General features: G+C 38.9%; 1 protein-coding gene across 2 annotated transcripts in view; it reads right to left on the bottom strand.

Moving 5' to 3' along the window:
* SH3RF1 (SH3 domain containing ring finger 1) overlaps nucleotides 1–20,460 on the bottom strand; it is an 84,102-nt gene extending 63,642 nt beyond the window's left edge. Inside the window, exons 1-2 of one of the 2 annotated variants that reach the window (XM_032108133.1) lie at nucleotides 20,349–20,460; nucleotides 18,555–19,043 (exon numbers count right to left, since the gene is read on the bottom strand). In XM_032108133.1, the coding sequence (XP_031964024.1) occupies nucleotides 18,555–18,941 (387 nt within the window). In that variant the 5' untranslated portion in view covers nucleotides 18,942–19,043; nucleotides 20,349–20,460. Of the gene's footprint in view, nucleotides 1–18,554; nucleotides 19,044–20,027; nucleotides 20,313–20,348 lie in introns of those variants that run through there. The other variant, XM_032108134.1, reaches the window with a different exon arrangement.
* Between the last annotated feature and the right edge of the window lie 316 nt (nucleotides 20,461–20,776).

The following is a 20,776-nucleotide window of genomic DNA, read 5'->3' as shown; positions in this document are numbered from 1 at the left end:
AAAGAAAGATTTCTCCCCCACATCCGTCAACGAATATTTAATCTCACATTATTTTATACTATATGGTATTGAGTTTTAATAGGTTTATAGAAAAACAATCTTAAATCAATTTTGAGTATTGAAACAACAAATTATTTTTGAATATAAACACAATACTGAAAGTAAATATAAGCTATCTTAAAAAAAGATATGATGGTACAGGAACTCCAAGTGCCACATGGCACTTTCTTGTTCATCCAGCCAGCATGCTGACAGCTCTTTCCCGTCCACCTTCTCTTTGAGTTAATGAAATAGACTGATCTTCACCTGAGAAATCCAGGTTAATCTAAATACTGATGGTCATTCATTAAAATTTGTTTTCTTAAAATTGTGCCCTCTAAGGCCACTGATATGCTTTTTAAGAAGCAAGAAAGATAAAAAGCTCAAAATTTTAAAACCCCCACAAAAATAATTTTCTTACTGTGAGTTAAATCCTGCTTAACATACCAGGAATTTCGGAAACATTTAACCTACAATTATTATTCAGTCTACAGATGATCCTTAACTATGGCTAAAGACTTTTGTGCCTGATTAACAATTTCACTTTTTACTTACTTTATATCTATTTCAACTCTACTATATCATAATTTTATGATATAATAAATAATAATTGGCACTTATAATGCTCACCACATTGAGCATTTAAAGCAATTCCACCTTTGAGAAATTAAGGTGGAAAAAACATCCTTCATGCTGATTTGGAGGCATCTGTTGCAAAGTAATACTAAATGTAGCTGATCTTCTTGAATCAGAGATGCATACTAGCCCTGGTAGTTGTTTTACTCCCTGCTCATTTTCTACTGACCTTTCACAATAGACTCAAATAACTTCTTCTTTTTCTGGCATGGCCTGCACACGACTAGAGATGACTTACAATTCTTCAGCCTGTAGCTGGGTGGATAGTGCCCACTTTCCACAGCCAAGAGCTGAAGAGTCTACAGTCCCACACACTGCGAATAAAAGGTCTATGTATTTTGGGAAGTACTCAAGACACTGAAACACTTGGCAGGGATTTTTTGCTGTTGTTATTTTAAGTGACTGTCCTATTTTAAGGGGAGTTTTTTGTTTTTGAAGAAAAGATAACTTTTGAAGGAATCCTCAACATAACCATTTCCCTCTAGAGAGGATTTCATACTGTGAATACCAGTGAACTAGTCCTCCACAATTCAGAATTAGTTCACTCAGCTGCAGAGAGGAAGGATTTCGGACACTTGCTATTTTTCAGAGGCACCTATGGGCTACCTGCAGTGGGTCCCTTTGGAATATGTCATTGGGAAACCAAAATCACAGCTCATGTACATGATCAAAGCTGCAGTATCTAGTATCCTAACAGCCAAGTCTTTGCCAGTCTAGCAAAAGACCATAAGAATATAAACACAACTGGGTTAGAAAGAAAAAAATTGATGCTGCCCAACCAACAGTAAAAACAGGCTTCTGCAGAAGAGTGTTATGAGATACATACACTTCCTGCTGCAAAAAATATGCCTAAAATTAGTTTTAGAAACTTAGCATTTAAATTAAGATCTCTCACCAATAATTGTCATGGAAAGCACACAGAATTTCAACAAGAGCAAGTTGTGAGGCAAAGATTCCGTTAATAAACCTTATCATTAAATCTACTATGATTAAGTCTACACTCACAAAGGCTACTGCTTATTAACAGATCTTTCTCATCTCAGCAACATATTAGCTTAAGAGATAGATGAATAGCTTATTTTTACTGTTAAAATGCTGGAGGTTACAATTAGTTTATGACAGTGACAGCAGTTCTGATGTGCCTTGGTGGCACATTTCATTGCCGTGTCATCGTTACAAAGTGGAAAATCCAAACTCTAAAAGCACACACAGGAAAACGCTGGTGGATATGCTTAGCATTTAACAGTCTTGTCTGTTCAAAGATGATTCACTTCAGAGAAGTTTCCAACACAATGTCACTTAGAATTTCTCCTAATTTTGCCAGCCTTGGACTCAGCAACATCCAAAGCAGAGCAGTGATGTAAGCTAGACTCCAGTGTTTTGGGTTCCATCTCCAGCCAAGAACAGACTGGGTCATACACTGATAATGACCCTGGCAGCACTCTCCTCTGCTTCCAGAGCACTGCCAATACTAATGAAACAAAACTAGACTCAAGAGGTTTCTTAGAAACTTTGTTGTTAATACTGCCTGGCTGGAACTATCTCTAATGCTTGTACTAATTATCCCTGAGTAGATTAGCCCAGAGAGTGCCAAGCCAGTCCAGCAGTCCTTTCTGTGCACACTCTGCTGGGTGATTGTATTTCCAAACTAAAAATTATATTAAATGGTTCACACCAACAAAAATTGCAACAAAGCCATGAGTTTAAAAATCATTATAGCTGCAATAAGACAATCATCACTGATGCACCCTGATTAAGAGATTAAAAATACATAAACTCAAGCAATACATAAAAGTAATTCACATAAGTAAAAAATAATCAAGTGATAAATAAAAAAGTAGTTTTATTTTTAAAAGGTAAGCAGTAAAATATGCACATGAAAACCCTAGTTTTCCATTTTATTTGAAATATTGCACAGAGTAAATGAAGAATGTGCAAAGAGAACAAAGGGATGCTTTCTACACGCCAGTAGTTCAGCTTTCTAGTGCCAATATTTTATATGGTCCATTACAGGCCCTTTTATTCCCACATCTGCATGCATCAAGTAGAACAGTTATTCTACATCTAGAGCCATGATCAGTACTTGTACTTCTCAATAATACTACATTTGTAGAGCCTCAGTTGTTCTCTCTCCTTGGAGGTGGAAGATTGAGGTTCTATTTTACTTTTTTAAAAAAGAAAGAAAGTAATATTACACTGCTCAGTGATTCTTCTCAAATACGGATTTACTACGTAAACTTTCAAACACTTTGTGCTGTAACATAAAGCATAAAAAATTAATCTTTTTTTTTCCTTTTTCTACCACCTAGAAAGAACATACTCGAATAGGAAAAAGGCTAGATACAATGTGCAAAGTCATATGAAAAACTGAAGTCCACATATATCTCAGTGTACTTTGATATTATAAGGGAATAACAGTAAACTAGAATTACTGCTTTTGTTATTTTTTCCTTCAAATTCAATAGCAGGCATATAATCCCCACAGGATCACAGAGATACAGCACACCTGAAACATAATATTCAAAGTTATGTATGCTTCTAAAGCTGTCATTTTAAAAGCAATTTAACTTGTGAAATAAAACCCCTGAATTTATGATTTGCCAAATATTTGTTTCTTTCAAAACAATAATGCTCCAACTTCTGAAAGTACATCCCAAGAGATACTATTTTCTCATTAAAAACAGAAGTCAGAAATAAACAATTTTCTCCTAAATTAATCTCAGCTTTACATGAGGAAAATGAGAAAAGAAACATCACAGCTAAGCCAACATAAACAACAAATGTTATGTTCCCCATCTGATAGTCAAAAAGTAAAGAAAAACCACACTTTGAGCTATGGTTAATTAAGTACTTTCTAGACAAAATATGCAATCAGAATTATTTTATCTCATCAAATTATTCACTGTGGATACAACCAAGGAGATTAAGAAAAGAAAAAAAAGAAAAAGAGGTTCTATTTCCATAAAAAGCATCATTCATACCTGCAATACATGATTCAACATGGCATGAGATCTAACCACCAAACCACAGACGTCTTGGCGTGGATTTCCGCTAACCTCTACTAGAGCACTGAAAGCGATGACAAAACAATTCTCTGGCTCAATGACCCAAGCACTCGCCTGGGATGTGAACAGTTGAGTTTTAATCCTTTTTCCAGCAAATATTTTATTTTCACGGAGTGGAACAACTTCAGTTGTTCCCCTTTACAAAGTGGGCCAAAAGTCTACATGATTAAGCCACTACAGTCACTGGTACCAATCTTCACAGTACATTAAATAGTGAACCAAAGGCCGACTTACCCTAATTAAGGTGATTCACTTAAGGCAGATTTAATGCATAGTGACAAAATGACAAAACAGAAAAAACATGGGACTTCTGTATCCAGTACAATTTTTTTCAATGCCTTTTGAAAACATTGCATGCAAAGACAAAGAAAAATCAGAGAGATAAAGTACTTGCTAGAGTATTTGCTAGATACTAGATAACAAATACTAGAGTACTTGCTAGCTCTCAATCAAAACAGCTGCACAACATTCCTAGGTCCTTGCTGACTCATCTTCATTAGAAAGACAAAATGAAATTCAAAGTAGTATTTACCAAGAATAGTCATAAAATCATGATTTTATCCAAAACTAACATGACCAAGAAAGAGCACCCATATATACTTTGCAATCTGTTGGTGCTATCAGAAATTACTGTGCTCCCTAGAGTGTTGTCTGTTGCCTTGATGGTTCATGCAAAGCTCTGATGCATTTCTTCCCTCTTGTTAACCCTCTCTCAAAAATTCCGTATTTCTTCAGGCACGCATCAATGATCCAGCTCTGGTATTTATCGTCAGTTTTACCAGTCTTTATAGAGTAGTCTTGCTGTTCCAGACTTACTCTGATTGGTGCATTTAGAAGCAGCTTTATTGCTTCAGCTACCAAAGGAACACTAAGACCAATGTTCCTCTAATGAAGGATATCTACTGCACTTACTGATTTTTACCAGATCTGTTTTTATGGAAGCCATTAACACTCCCCTGTATTCCAACAGAATATTTTCCAATGTATATTTTAATAGCAAAGTTCAAAACTGCTATTTTATTTCTATAGCTACAAAATCCTGAAAAATATAAACACAGTGACTGTTTACGTAAGACCACTTTGGACAGATTTCATCCATTAAATTTTATATGCTGAACAGACGAAAGAAATATGCAAAAAGTATTCTTGTTTCAAAACACAGCACAAATCAAATGCTATTTCATCCACCAAGTACCACTACCTTCTCCAAAAACAAAGCACAGTTTGGCATCTAATGGTATGTTCAGCCTAAACTTCAGTAATTGGAATCCACACCCAAAACCAGAGTTCTGCGGTACTGACAAAGCCCCAACAATTTGGTACCAAGTTTGGTCTACTTTTACAAAAGCAAATGGTTTTTCTTAAGTTAAAAAAGCCACACTCTCACAAAAATTTCAATGCCTCTACCTCTTTCCCAAAAAACAAAACATACGGAAAGAAAATGCATCTCAGTTTTTAAATCTAATAATGCATTTAAGTCTAGAAAACTAGTGCATAACCTGATTTTGGTTTATATGAAATCTTAAAAATTCTTACTAATGTTCTAGCTTTGAGCACCACAGTTATTTGACTTCCCAAGAACTAGATGCTGTTCCCAGGAAGATGTGGGGTGCTAACCTGACGTGGCAAGTAGCAGTAGTTGGAAGAGAGAGCACGATAATTTCCTAAACGAAACTGCAGCCAGTGTCCAGATCTGAGGGTGAAGTTACCTGTTTAAGCACAAAGATGATTTCTCCAACATCACAAGGTATCTTATGCAAACAAAACTGAATTTCTGAAAGCAACTACTTTAAGGTTTGCTTGAAACACACAATGTGGAACACTGGAATACTTTGTTTTCCATTTACCATAGGTGAGACTATGCTGTGGTTACTGCATACTGGGCTGAAAGGGTTTTCGAGCTGTAAGACATGTCTAACTAAAATGACCAAGTTAGTGCATGGTTTGATTCAGATAAACTATCTTGAACTTCAGTCTGGCTATGTGCAACCGGGCTCCAATCTGACTTAGATCTTCACTTAGATACTTAAGTAAAGCAGCACTGAAATCCCTTGTAAGAAGATGAAAAATTTCATACATGCAGAGGTTTCTTCCAAGAACTGTACCTCTGAATATTTTAAGTCCATATCCTTCCATGACTGCAAGTACAAAACTGTCTCTAAAATAACTTTATTTCTTTTTTAACCATTTCTAATATAAGCTCTTACTTGTGAACTGAGCAGTACACTTCAGACAAAAATATACACCCACCTAGGCAACCACAGCCTACAAACCCCAAGAAAACAGGCACAAACTTCATGAACCAATCTATCTCAGTAACTCATGTAACTCCCAACAACATCAAAAAATAAGGAACTGTGTGGTAGAGCCTAACTGCAGACATTTCAAAATCTCTGAAAGGAATAAGGATGCCACATTACATAAAATTTTACTCCGAGAATATTTTAAAAATGGCACTTTTTACGTAAATTTCTGATTGCTGCAGGGAAAAAAAGGAATAAGCACTTCCTGACAGTTGAGCTGGTTTAACTCATACCCCCTTCTTTCTTGGATTCCTTTAGTGCAAACTCAGAAAATCTAAAACAAGTATTAAACTTAAAAAAAAAAAAACCCTCTCCCTATCAATCACTACATATGCAATTATGAATATTTCTTATTTAACTGTGTAAGACATAGCATTTAATATTTTATTTTTAAATAAAAAACCCACACTACCTTTGTACAGACTGCAGAGAATAATCAGTTTCTCTTCTATGCCATTTAAAATAAATTTTGATGTCTTTCATGCTACCATTAAATGGTAGCGTGATAAAAAAAAATAGAAAGCATAAATGACATCAGTTCCCTGTGGCAAGCAACACAATTCTGAATTGAATATATGAAAAAGTACCATTTCCTGAGAAAAGAGCATAAACCCACAACAGGAGCTGAAGTCAGAAATAAGTTTTCCTTGACACTTATGTTTCGTTCTGGGTTCAGAGGTTTTGGTACAAGAAGATAAACTTTATCGAAATTGTAAACTACTTTGGGAACCCGTTTCCAGAAGCAGCCCACTATTCTATTTCGGCACTGAAAAACCAATTCCCTTATTAGTGAAAGTAAAAGCAAACACAAATCCCCATTACAGAACAAAAATAATGTATTTTGAAAAGATAGTTCTGGAAAGATAGTTCTCCTTTTAACAGTATTACACAAAGGTGAGCTGCTCCAACAGAACAAAAACATACTGAAAATATTCCATTGTTTTGCTTGGAGAACATGTACCATAAAATCCATTCTTCTTATCATCACGACTGAATTCAAAAGAATAGATTGTGACCATGCTCTGTAAGGCCAGCATGATGTTTAAATCCTTATTTTTAGTTATTACTAACTGAAGGAAAAGACAGAAGACTGAGGAAACATGGAAGCAAGATGAAAGAAAATGCCACCAAATCAAAATAGTCACAGATTATGTTTATTTTTTCTTCCTTCTTTGATAATATTTTTCAATTTTCCAGCAATTCCTAGGACACTAGCCCCCCTTTTCCTATATTCTTTTTGAGTTCATTGAACGAAATATTAGAATTTGTATCTTTACTGGTTCTGTAAGAACAATGAGAATACATTATTAGTAATGAAACAGACATTTTCAGAATTCTGTGAAGAATCTCAAAGTGCTTGAGAGATATGCCAGAAGTAATCCTCAAAGTCCTGAATGGAAGTTCTTCAACCATTTTGGAACTGTACTAGTCTAAATGTCACATAATACATGACACACTATTACAAAATAAACAATGACAAATAAAATACACAGTGTTCAAATACACACATACTGAAGGAAATGAGATAGCATGTGAGTCAACACACTTAAATTTCTTTCTCACCTCTTGTCTAGCCAACACCTCCATAGCAACTTTTCTATTTTGATGCTCTCCAAAACCTTCCTCAAACATCAAGCTACCTCTTCAACTTGCTCCTGCAGCACTTCCCCCTCACCAAGTCTCTAATTCAATTCCAGTGAGCCAAGAGTCATTTGCTTGATCCCATTTCCTCTGTAATATTTTATCTAATTAGTCTATTGCTATGTTCCAAGCCTACTACCACAGTTCATTTTTTCTCAACACCACTATCCCTCTTCCTTCCTTATTACTTGACCATTTGAGTCTTTATCACCCCTCAGTACTGAAATTTCTCCACTTTTCAGCCATCTCCTCCCAGAGGCCTTCTCCCACCCTTTCAATGAGATAAGTGATTGCTTTCATGCCTCAAGGCTAGCTCAGCTCTTCTGCCACCCCCTCCAAACAGAGGGTCACACTTTCCATCTCCTTCCTGGACCTGGTTTGAATCTTACATTGGAACAAGTTCCCCAGGCAAGTGGTGGAATCACCATCCCTGGAAGTGTTCAAAAAACAAGTAGATGTGGCACTTCATGATATGGTTTAGTGGTCATAGTGATATTCAGTCAAAAGTTTGACTTGATGACCTTGGAGGACTTTTCCAACATTAATGATTCTATGATCCACTTCCTCTGTTCCTCCTCTGGTGCTGTGTGAACATGTCTGGCAGGAATCCTCATGTTAGGCTGAATTCTTCCACTATATACTGCCTTTTTTAAATTCCTCCAACTCCACTACTTCAGGAGCTATGCTCAGGAAACAAACACAGCTTAGGCTCAGTAGTGTTAGAAGAGCCAAAACTGAACAGAAGCAATATGCAGACTGCAGTGGTGGCCAAGGACACATTATCAGCATAATGTTCTTTGTGTTCTTTAAATTCTGGTCCATAGACTCCTGATTGCCTGAAAGATTTTCAAAAATAGCTTGTGAAACAACCACAAGGAGATCTTAATTTGCATATGCACAATGGCAAGGAAACAAACTGTTATTTTTATCTACCTCATTCTATATTTAAAATTTAACCTAATTTTATTGGGTTGCAAACCAGGAATTAATGCATTTTTTAAAAAACCCTTTATTCACTCTTCTTCCCCCCAAACAAAGTGATAGTCATTTCAACTTTTTCCTCAAGTTGTAAGTTCTGTGGTAGTGTATATAGCGAATGGAAATTCAGATCAGCATTTCCCAGTTTTAAGATCTGTCTTCTGAAAGATTATCTATTCATCTGCTTATTGACTATCCCTGCCCTGCTTAGTCCCAAGACCTAAGAGGATTACAGAACCTGGTGGCAAGGCTGAAGGCTTGTTAACTTAATAAGGCTGTGGATTTAAAACTGTGTTAAATTAAACAGGTTTTGAAAATGGCTTAAGTCTGCTAGTGTGGATAAGATTTAAGAGTCTCCCCTCTTTATCTAGCTCATGAGAAAGACCATGTGAGATAGAAGGGCACTGGTACACATGAACAAGTGAAGGTCCATGAGACACTGATTTTTTAGCAAGCTCGGCTTCAGAATAAAAGCTTCTGCGCTACTCAGGGGCACATTACCACAGTGCAGTGAACTCAACTTCACTGGATTTGTTTAAAGTAACCTTCTAGAACAGCTATGCCCTATATACACCAACTCAGATCGTCATCTGATTATCTTTGACTATTTTTCATTTTAACACTTTATAAAGTCAGAAGTGCTTCATTCTTACACATTTTTCTTGAATATAAGTAAAATAGAGACTATAACCTAAAGGGCTAAGATAGCATACCAATAAAGAATAATTGAAGAGACATGTTTCAAATTATTCAGTATTGATGTTCTGCCACCTCCATGCAAGTAAGACTACATTCCTTCTCCTGAGTTCAGCAGCTTGAAAGTCTGGTGGAAATGAGTACTTTTGTCTTTAAACAGAGCTTTTTAAAAGCTTGTCTTGTAGAACTGTGGTTCACACAAGGTAAAACAGTGGTTCAGCTCTTTAAAAAGCTTTCAGTGCAAATGTATATTTTGAAAGCTTAGATGCTGAGAAGAGGAAGTCAAGAGAGGTAATATACACAAGCATAGTTATCTTTCTGCAACACTAATGCAATGAAATAAAATCAGTTTTATTAACAAAGAAATGCTAAAGACTGAGGAGCACTTCAAGAGTTACAAAGTCCAACAGGACACTTGATGCCGGGCTTATCTTCTGAGCAGCACTGGCATCAATCCTTCATTAGAGAGAAGGAGAATGATATCTATATTAATATTTAAACAACACTGAAATGCTTACCTTTGATCAAAATGAATTTATGATTAATAGCGTACTTCCCAGCTAGAAACTATAAAATTATACTTTGCACGCTTACAGAATATAAAAATGGACTATCTATATTTGGCTCTGAAAAATCAAGGAAGATAGAAAGAACAGCTAAAGACCAGAATAGAGCTTTTAGTTTAATTAAAAAAAAAACAAAACAAAAAAAACCACCACACCAAAAAAAACCCAACCAAACAAAAAAACCCAACAGAAATTTACACCATATTAAAAAAATTAGGTGTGGAAGGTCGAGCATATCAGCAATATTTCAAACAGAATTACTGTGCGAGAGGGATGGCGCACAAGAGAATCTTGTCCTCATTTGTAGGAGATCAAACACACTCTTGCAGGTTCTGGCTTTTTAACACTTGAAAATTTAAGTGCTTATGGTGGGGGGAGGGGGGGGGGCAGAGGGGATTAATCAAGAGCCAAATAAGATAGGAACAAAGACCTAGACAAGAAAATACTTAAAATTCTGAAGTGTTTATACTCTTACACTACAAAAATTTAACTTTGGACAATAAATCACATACTTGAATGCCACAAGAGTAAAACGAGAGTTACAGCCCTAAGCCTATAAGGGTACAGTGAGTTGCTCACATACACCACAGTTGACTTTCATGAACATAGCAGCCTGAGACTCTGAGAAACTTTGGCAACAGTGTCTGTAAATGAAACATTGACTTCTGTGTTTCACTTTTCCTACAACTGGAGAATCCAAACCTGTAGGTTTCCAGGAAACATTGAATGATATTTTAAACATATGTAAATAAACATCCCATGCCTAAAGAATTCTTCTCTTTGGAGTGATTTCCCTTATTTCCAGAGCATCTTTCTGAGTCTCAAAGATCTCCTGATGTTTTAGAGGATGCAAATATGAAAACAGACTTAACCAACTGCCTCTGTGCTGACCAGCTCGGGTTCTGCACCCAAACTGCATGGCAACTCCGGCAATCTCCAAGAGAAAGGGATACGTGACATGCACAGTACAGCAAGGCTCTAACCAGAATGAGTCTCAGTGTTCAGTCTGACAGTCAGAGGACAGTGCTGTCATCTTCCCCTCTATACCTAAGAAAGATAAGGAGTGCAGAAAAGAGCACTTGGATGCGTGACTCTCCCACCTCAGGGCCACTTGCTTTCTAAAATTAATCCAGCTCACCTCAAAGCAGCAATTCTCAGTCAAAAAAAAACCAACCTGCTCTCCAAAAAGACTTTGATTTGATTTGGTGACGTGAAAAGAAAAGCAAAGAATTTGATCTAGTTCCACTGACCCAAGAATTCACTGCTGATTTTCCAAGATGAGTTTTTCTGTCTAACACAGAGGGATGTGACAGGAAATGAGCTTTAACAGATGCACACTTTTCTTCTGTGAAGGCAGTAACGAAGTGTATGCATGAACAGGGCTGACCAGATGATATTTCAGCTTTAATTACTGAGACACATTCTTGCCCACACTAGGATGAGGATATAGTAAATGATTTAAAGGAGAAGAAAAAGAAAAAAGGAAGAAAAACCCCAAGAGGGGGGCAATACAGTAATATTAACTTCTACTTTATGCTCTTCATGTATTTGGCAGATCTTAGTCATATATACTACAAGACTGTACATAGTCCACATACTTCAATAGAAAATTTTCTTTCTTATTGTTTATTTTTTGTTCCTTATGTCTGACACAGTCAAGGACAAATGGGACACAAGAGGTAAGAAAATTGTATGTTTTCTTTTTCTTGGAAGTAGTACAGTAAGATCAGAGGCAGGAGAACGTTTGAATAAAGGACAATGGAGCCAAAGAAAAGACCAAGGAAGGTGTTAGGCGTATCATATGGAGAAGGCCAAATGCACTGCATGGGGAAGTTCACCAAAAGAAAGACAAACAACTGATCATAACAAGTTTCCAGTTTTATTATCACAGCTGCAGTTTAAGGCTTTTTGTTTTCTACAGTTCCTGTCCATGCACTAAACACTGAAGTTCCATTAAAAACCATTTCACTCAATTAAAGGAGGGGAGAAGAAGGATTTCTAGCTGACCCCATCTCAACCAGCCCCTTCAGCTCTCCATACCATACTTGATTCCTATTAAGCCACTGAACGCATTGCAGAAAGCCAGACACTATGCACAGAGAAACACAGCAACAGCACTACTGACTGACTTTTCTAACCAGATCCTGGATCCCTTATGTAAAGCAATTTTACTGGTATTTGATTTTTGTGGTAATATGAGACAAAATTCAAGGACTTTTATTCTCTCTAAAAAAAACTGCTTCCCTTCACAAGCCCATTAAAAGTAAGAGCTTGAGACTTTTTACGCAGAAGTTAAAATTTTCTGAATGATCAAAGCTTTTTGAGTACAGCAATAACCTGCAACTCACTGGCCACATTAAAGTGGAGGAAAAAAAGACACCATTTTATTTCATCTAAGGGGTTTTAAACAAATCTACATAAATGGAGGAATATTAATTGGAAAATGAAGGGAAATAGAGACACCCCTCTTCCACATGAAGACAAAGCAACTATACAACAGTATCTTCCACTAATACACCAAAAAACAACAAAAAAGCTTGTAAACAAATTTAAAAGGGATTTCAGATTTCAGTATCACATGTAAATAATGTAGACTTCTTTTTTAGTTTATAGATCAGTTTACTTCAAAACCTAACTGTTTTTTTAAAAAAAGGGATTACACTAGTTTGGCAGCTATTTTATCAAGCAGATTAATGTTAATTGGCAGGTTCAAGATAGCTATGCAGGGTTGAAGTATGAAATTAAGCATTTCTGTATTACCAACACAATTCACATTAGATATGCTCTTCTTAATCTTTTTAAAACACACGTAAATCTACACAACAGTGTGCCAGTCCCATGCAGATTTCCCTAGCTGAAGGGTGGACTACCACTTCCACAGATGTTTCAAGTGTCTGGCTTTTCCTCACTGACGTACTCATGTGATTTTCTATTAAACATCCAAACAAAATTAAATCCTCTTAACAACATGACACTAAGCATTGCACCATCTTTGGCACAGGAAATGGATTATGAACAGTTCTCCAGTAATGTGGAAGTCAATGATTTAACAGCAGGATATACTGACCTCAACGGAGACTGTAGAACCATTGTAAAACACCCATGGACACGTCCAAAATTAAAAAAAACGTCAATGCCTGCCCTGGAGAGTATACAGTCTAAATAGTGAGTCAAACAAAGAAAGTACTATCAGTCATATCTGCAGATGAGAAACAGAGGCACAAAGAGCTTTGAGTGACTCTGTGCAAGGTCATAAAGGATGTTTGTAGCAAAGCCAGGAACTGAGCCCGGAAGCTCTCAATCCTAGCCCAATGCCTTTAGATACAGAGACAGTTCTTCCTTTTGCTTATCCTCCTTCTCTATCTAATTATTACGTCTGAAAGGGAACACATTAACATCATGAGAGTCAGTCTACTTTCCTTTTATATTTATGATCTCCATTAAATTTTCTCTAGTTTCACATAAGATACGAGAGTGTTACACAGAAGTAATTAAAATTGTACAAGCAATTGTAAACATAAAAGCAGAATCTGATACCTCCACAAGCATGAAATGAAACAAAAGCATGCACGTATGATTTACAAAGACTTCACAAAATATTTTCCAATGATCACTCCAGAACATGAATAGTTGTCTACCTCCAGATTCTCAAATGTTACTTGGGAACTTCCCCCCCATTCCTTCTTCTTTCCCCAGATTTATATGTTGAGCATGATTCCACATGTATGGAATATCCTTTTGGTTGGGGCGGTCAGCTAAAAATCAGGTACCATTAAGTATGATGGCACGATTCTCCAGCCTACCATCACAAATAACAACATGGAACTAACTGCATTACCCACTGTTTTTTGCATATTTCTACAACTACTTTTTCCCTTAAATGGGTATACTTTACAATCTGATCTATTATAACAATGCGAACCTCCTCTAAGAACATCCCTCCAGCAGACCTTTACTGATACATTTCTATGTACTATTTTATTCCACTAACTCTTGTTCCAAGATGATTCAAACATCTGTTCCAATCTATGCCTGCTGCTATGCTTGGTGATCCCCATATTTATTTACAATAATGTAATAAAGTTATTGATCTATGAATGCACTTTTTCAGTCCTATTCTTATTTTCTAGCCTAAGAGGTTTCTTTTGATACCTAAGTTCTGCCAGGATCTCCATAGGCCAGCAAGTGCCATGACTACAAACGCAGCAGTTGTTTTGGCTCCTCTCAGTTTTTTGCAACCTGCTCAACAGTCAAACAGTGAGAGCTGCACTCTGAGCTCTCTTCTCCAGGGTGGTTAGGATGAAAGAAAACTGACTGCTTACACCATCCATTGAGTCTGACAGAGAAGCCCAACCTGCTTAAGTCCACACAGATCAGAAGGTGGCCCACTGTCCCTACTGCCCCAAGATATGTGGCAAGGTCAAATACCATGGCTACAGGAAAACCTGGCTCCATTTATTTTCCTTTCTGGCATTCAGCAGTTCCCAGGAAAGCCTACTGGATCACAAATGACCACTGCTGCAGCAGTATGGATACGGGAACTTAAAATTTTACTACTGCTTTCCTTGTTAAACAAACATGAAAATGGATGCACGGGTTTACACGACACAGCAAAACTACTAAGCATTAGCAGAAACTCATGAAACAATCTCCTGTTAGTGGGTTTTTCTTTCCTCCACAGTATAAAAGAATTTATCTCAAACAACTCAGATGCTCAGATACTAGTGGCTCTAGCCCCCTTTAACACCTAAAGGAGCATTTTCCCATAGCCTGTAACGATTGTTTACCCTCTCATTTCAAGTCGACTTCACCAAGAATGGTATCTCCAGAGGTTTCTAGGGCTTTCCAGAATAAAAAACAACAAAAAAGGGAAAAGCTTTAGGATTTTCACATTGCACTGTATCTTGATAAGATACAGTGAATCTTGATACGATTTTCCACTGACATACAGTGTAATATACTCAAATTACACCATCAATTCTCATTCACCAAAAGCACTAACTCTATTAGGAATGGCCAACTTTTCATGCTTTTCTTTTATTAATGGAGATCATTTGAATTCTTCTGTTAGCTCTTCCTGCCTACATTTGGTCCAGAAAACATCTGAAAATCTTATTACAAAATATTTTCAACAATGATAAGGTTTCAGACTATTTAGATAACTCTCTTCTAGGTTCTGTAGAAAAGATAGCCCTAACTTCAGAAATTTGAACTATAAACAAACCAGAGGGAGAATTCGTATGTCTTAGGCAAATACAAATTCAAAGGAAAAGTTAAAAGTGGATCATCTTAAATCTATCTAGGAGAGAACAGCTCTCCAACATCTAGCAACTCAGGCACACAGCTACATTTAAGACTCCTGCAATATGCATACCCTTGTAAAAGCGCCATAAGGAACTTCAGATAATTCTTGTTTGACATACTCAGGGAAAATGAAAAATTAATAACATGAGCATAAACATAAAAGGATGGACCCTAACATTTTTGAATGCTCTTTTAAAAGAAACAAGGCTCATGTGATCATGCAGTCTCTCAAGAGCCCTCACTAACTTGCTCCTGATGACCAGTCCCAAGCAGACTTGACAGTAGGCTGTGGCTCTTACAGCTTTTCTAAGCTGTCAACCTAGCTGAAGGTTTTCACTTGAAAAAAAAGGAGAAAAGCATTAAATCAGCATCCATACCAGAGAGGAAGCTGCAGTATGTGTATAACTATTTTATTTGTTCTCCCAGGCAAGCTGGCTGCCTAGAACAGAATTGCTGGGCAGACAGCAAACACAAGTTTTCCATCAAGTACAGCAGGATGCTGCTGCCTTTGTCCAGCCTGTACCAGGGAAAGGCACAGAAGGCTTTATACATCAAAACAGCAGGGGAACAAAATAGATTAAGAACTTGCACAGAGAAACTGTCGTTACAGCAGTGAAAGCTTACAGAGGTTACAGAAAGAAATAGGGTTACTGTAGTGGCAGAGACACTAGGCACAAGATTTGTTAATCCCCACCACCCACCCAGCTTCATTAGTTTTAAGACTCAAGGAGCCATTTGTTTATTTATTGCCATGTGTCACCACATACATGCAGAGAACGCAATATACTGTGCAATAACAGGGCTGGCCACTCCACAGTCATTGATACGGTTCAGGAAATCATGCTGCAGTACATGCTGTATTAACCTTTTCTGAAAATTATGGCATTCTCTGAAAGGGCATTTATGAGCTTAGTATTACTTCAGTGTATAAGCAGAATGTTTATGACTTGACAGCCTCCATCCACATTCACTTCATTTAACATAACAGCAACTTTCATTTACTAATTCCCCTTCAGCAAAATTAGTTTAGGAAATCTGACTCTGCCACTCATCTAGAAACAGATTTTCCTCTTCAATTCCCAAAGAGGAACTGTATTTGCAAGCATCTTTATGCTAGAGTTAGCAAAACAAATAGGGCATTCACTTCAACACTGTCCATTAAAGTGGCATTTTGCTTTCTGGACTTTTTTTTTCAAAACCACTTTTCATATATAAAATGGAAAAGCAGTTCATATCTCCACCTTCCTGAAGTCGGTTCACGTTCTTAAAAGTACTGGCTTCCTAGTAAAAAAGGCTCTGGACAAAGTGGACAAATGATGAGATCATCATCTTTCCCTGTCTCCCAAAGGAAAGAAGGCAGAAGAATGCCTGTGAAACTCCAAAACCAAAGATGGAATAAAACTTCTTGTAAAACACTGAAAACCATCACTAATATACACTGGGTATCAGTTAATTGCAGGAGGAATGCATATGGTCACAGTTTTAATGACACACAGTACAGCAGAACCAATAAGCTGAAGCAACCTTCCATGCGTTATCACTCTCTACTCTGAGCAACATCTGGAAATGCAAATGCTGCAAAACAGGATATTATAGAACATTAAAAAAAGAGAGAGAATATTCCATATTAAAGTTATTTTGTCTAATAAGGCTTTAAGAAAGTCTGAAGTACAGTCCTTAATGTACAGTGCTACACCGGAAACCTTTTTGGAGGAGAAGCAGTCTCCGAAAATACCCCGTTATGTACAAAGGTCGACACAAAAATATATAAACAAATCATAACAGTTTTTGTTTTAAGAGCATTTGCAAATGCAAGGTATCATGATAAACACCTTCAAGTTCTGCAGTAGACCAGATTGGTTTTGATACTGCTGATGCATCTTTGCAGTACTTTTTAAGGATTCTACGTTCTCACCAAAGAACGTGAAAACTCACCAAAAACACAAAAACAAACCACTAACAGAAAACCCCCACAGATCACCTTCTCTTCTTACCCATTAATATAGATACAAAATAAAACTCATTAGCAGGAAGTGGGTTGATAATTATAATTCCTATATTCTAAAGTAAAGAACCTAACGAGATCTCTAGCAAGTAGAGAAAGCAGTATCACCTAATGGAAAACTGGATTTAAAATCCTTATGTAAACTTAGGAGGTGTATCAAAGATCTTTTGGAGAGATTCCAATCATGTTAAGTACAACTGAGGAAAATCAGTGTTAGGCTTCTTTCCCTGGGTAAGTAAACTAAATAATTCAGATACACTTTAAAATAAAGACAAGTTCTGCCAAGAACAGGTTCAAGTCCTCTTCTTGGAACTCCTTAAGACATTTCATAAAAATCAAATAAACTCCACAAGACAGAGACCACCTAAACCATTCAGAAACTTCACTTCAAACACAGGAACTCAAATATGCACGCATCACAAATTGGGCAGCAAAATCTTTCAGAGAAGCTGTCCTGCTTTGTCGTTCAATAAAACAGAGGTCTGCCATCTCAAAAAATTACATTTCCTGACATAGCTTCTAGAATGAATATGAATAATGAATAAATTAGGCTAGTGAGTCTTGATTATAAGTTTTGACAGAATCTACAGGTTGCACAGCTCTTAGGAAGGAATTAGAGTATAGAAAGAAGGCAATGTCTTCCCATCATGGTACATAGATCTTCCAAATCCCCTAGAAAAAATACTTGAGGAAAAACTAATTAAAGAAATGATGAGGACTGAGAGTGCAAATAATTTAGCAGATTGCAGGAATTCAAAAATTTCTTTTTGAAGGAAAGAAAGTAAAAATGTAGGTACTTAGAAGCTAGTGGCAAAACTTCTCCGCTCATGTTTAACACTTGTTATGTCTAACTCAAAGGAAATTTACTGATTGTAAGAATCATTTCAGAAAGTGCATGAGCCAAAATGAAATCTCTAGTCTTACAGCTGACAAACTAAAAACAATTTCAAATGCTCTTCACAAGATCTCTATCCTTAACAATAACTTAAGCTTTCCACATAAGTTACGTTGCTCTATTTGACTGTCTTTTAATAGGACAGTTAAGGATTTCTTCTTGCCTCAAAAACTGAGAGTTTTAATAAGGAAGCATTATTAGTATCTACATAACATGAAACCAACACTGATAGGAACACTGATGTGCTTTGCTAGTAATCTACAGCAATTCTCAAAATCACATTGTTTTGGTGTATTAACTATCTGACTGCCCTTATCCTGAAGCAGAGGCCATCAACTGTTTTGAAATGGTGCAGGAAAATAAAGGAATGCAACAAAATACTGTCACCACGTGGTACTGTCCAGACAAACCGGGACAGGTACTTACCCTAACAGGAGGGCTCCGTGCTTGCACCCTTTGCTGCTGTCCAACTTGGGAGCTCTGCAGGTCCTTTGATCCGCAATTAGCTACAGTGTTGATGGGGACCCTTAAAGCATTTGTGCCAGCAGTCCCACTGCCAGCGCTGGGTTTTCGAGGCCTCTGTTTGATGCCATCCAGTAGTCTGACAAGCAAAATATTACTGGGGAGTTCATCAACACTGCAGTCCACTAAAGTCCTGCACTCTGGACATCGAAGCTCACTGCGAGAGCTCACAATGCCCAGCAGGCAGCGTTTACAAAACGTGTGTTGGCAAGGCAAGACTTTTGCAGAAGCATCAAGGCGTTCTAAGCAAACAGGACACTCCAACAGATCCAGCAAAGCCGATTCATCCATTTTCCTTGTATTACTTAATGAAAAAACAAATCTTAGCAGAATTTGTGTGTTTTGAGCACTGCAAGGGTATCATGTTACATCCATTCCTCTTCTGACCGTGCTCTAAAATTTTTTGAGGGAAAAAGGCGTTAATAAGCTGGAAAAAGAGTCATCAAGACCATTTTATGATGATGTTCATACAAAGAACAAAATAAGAGACCACTAGACTAATTCAGTAGATATTTTCAATAAATGAAACATGAATATAGCAATAGCAATCCACATTAATGTATCTATTTATTTAAAATATTTTAACAACTGCTAACAGCTAAGGTTTTTAAATTCAAGTCCCCATAAATTTCAGTCTGAGTGATTTTCTCAAATTATTCCAGAACAAAGAGCTATCCCCAGTACAGCAGTATAATAAAGCTTACTTTTCAGAGTTCTTAATACATCAGTCTCTCTGAACATTTGAGATTAGCCTTTGTTCACAACAAGAAGATGGCAAAGGTAACTACAACGGGGTCCAAGACCACAGAGCCTACACCAACAGGTCATAGGAAGGGGAATTACATTTATGCCAACACTAAGCCAGCAGTGGAGCACATTTCTACCTTTTCTATGAAAAGTACTGCAGCACATTACACAGCTCAGCCTTGAAAACAGCCTCCAGCTCACAAGGCTTTTAAGCTTACCACAAGCCTGACAAGGAGGTTCATTACAGTGCCGCCTTTAAGAAGCGCTTCAAAAACTATCGCGAAGTGATTTACAGCAGGAAGTGCTACTGCCATATCGTTAGGACAACACGAGCGCTGCGTATGCAGCCACAGAGGCAGGGGCGAGCCTCCAGCCAGCTACAGTCTACGCAGCGAGGGGCTGGGAAAAGGGAGGGGGCTAAAAAACAAACACCACTTAAGAGCCCCCCTAAAAAAAAAAAAAAAAAAAGCATTCTGCGAGAAGTCACACCAGGATGCTTCACGGGCAGAAAAAGGCTTGTTGAGCTCGGTACTGCCCAGCACCGGGCGAAGTTGAGCGCCTCCCCCCAGCCTCCGCAGCCGCCTGCGGGAGCGGCTCCCCCAGCTCCCTGGGCGCTCGTCCCGCACCTACCTGCTCTCGGGCTCCGCGCCCGGACCGCCTCCCCGATTCACTGCTTTATATTCCCCTGCTCCCCGGGGGAACAGCGACCCGCAGGCGGGCGGACGCCGCGCAGGGGTCCCTGCGGGGACACGGGGCGAGCGGGGACGGCTCCCCGGAAGGCGGGGGCGGGCGGGGGGCACGGCGCTGTCACCCCGCCCCAAGGCGCTGGGCAGAGAGAGGGAGGGGTCGGGCCCGCGGCCCCTCCGCCGCACCGAGCCACCCCTCGAGGGGCGCGGGGGTCCCCGGGGAGCTCGAGCGCCGCCCCCTCCCCGTCCCTCACCCAGCTCTCACCGTGTGGCCGCGCCGCCCCCGCTTTGTTCCCGTGAGGAGCCGCCGCCACCGCCGGCCCCACCGGTGCCTCTCCCGCCGCGGCAGCGCCGAGACTCCCGTGCCCTCCCCGCCCGCCGCGCAGGGGCTGCTGACGCGAGGGGCGGCACCGCCCCGCCCGGCACCGCCCCGCCGAGGGGCCGCGGGCAGGGAGCGGGGGCGGGCCCGGCGGGTCCCCAGCGGCAGCACCGCCCCTCGCGGGCGGGGACAGGGCGCGGGGCCGTCTCGTCCTCCCCGTCAACCCCACCTCGCTGAGTGCCGCGGGCGGTGACTGGGGCGGTGGGAGAGCACAGGCGGCTTCCTGGGACAGAAGGAGCAGGCGCTTTCCCCCCCGGCTTGTGCGTTGGGGGCAGCCCGGACAGGCACCTGGGGCTGCCGCCGACTGCGTGGGG

Source organism: Corvus moneduloides, chromosome 5, assembly GCF_009650955.1.
Source record: "Corvus moneduloides isolate bCorMon1 chromosome 5, bCorMon1.pri, whole genome shotgun sequence".
Lineage (NCBI taxonomy): Eukaryota > Metazoa > Chordata > Aves > Passeriformes > Corvidae > Corvus > Corvus moneduloides.
Note: the sequence above shows the minus strand (reverse complement) of the source record. Positions and strands in the feature narration are given on the sequence as shown.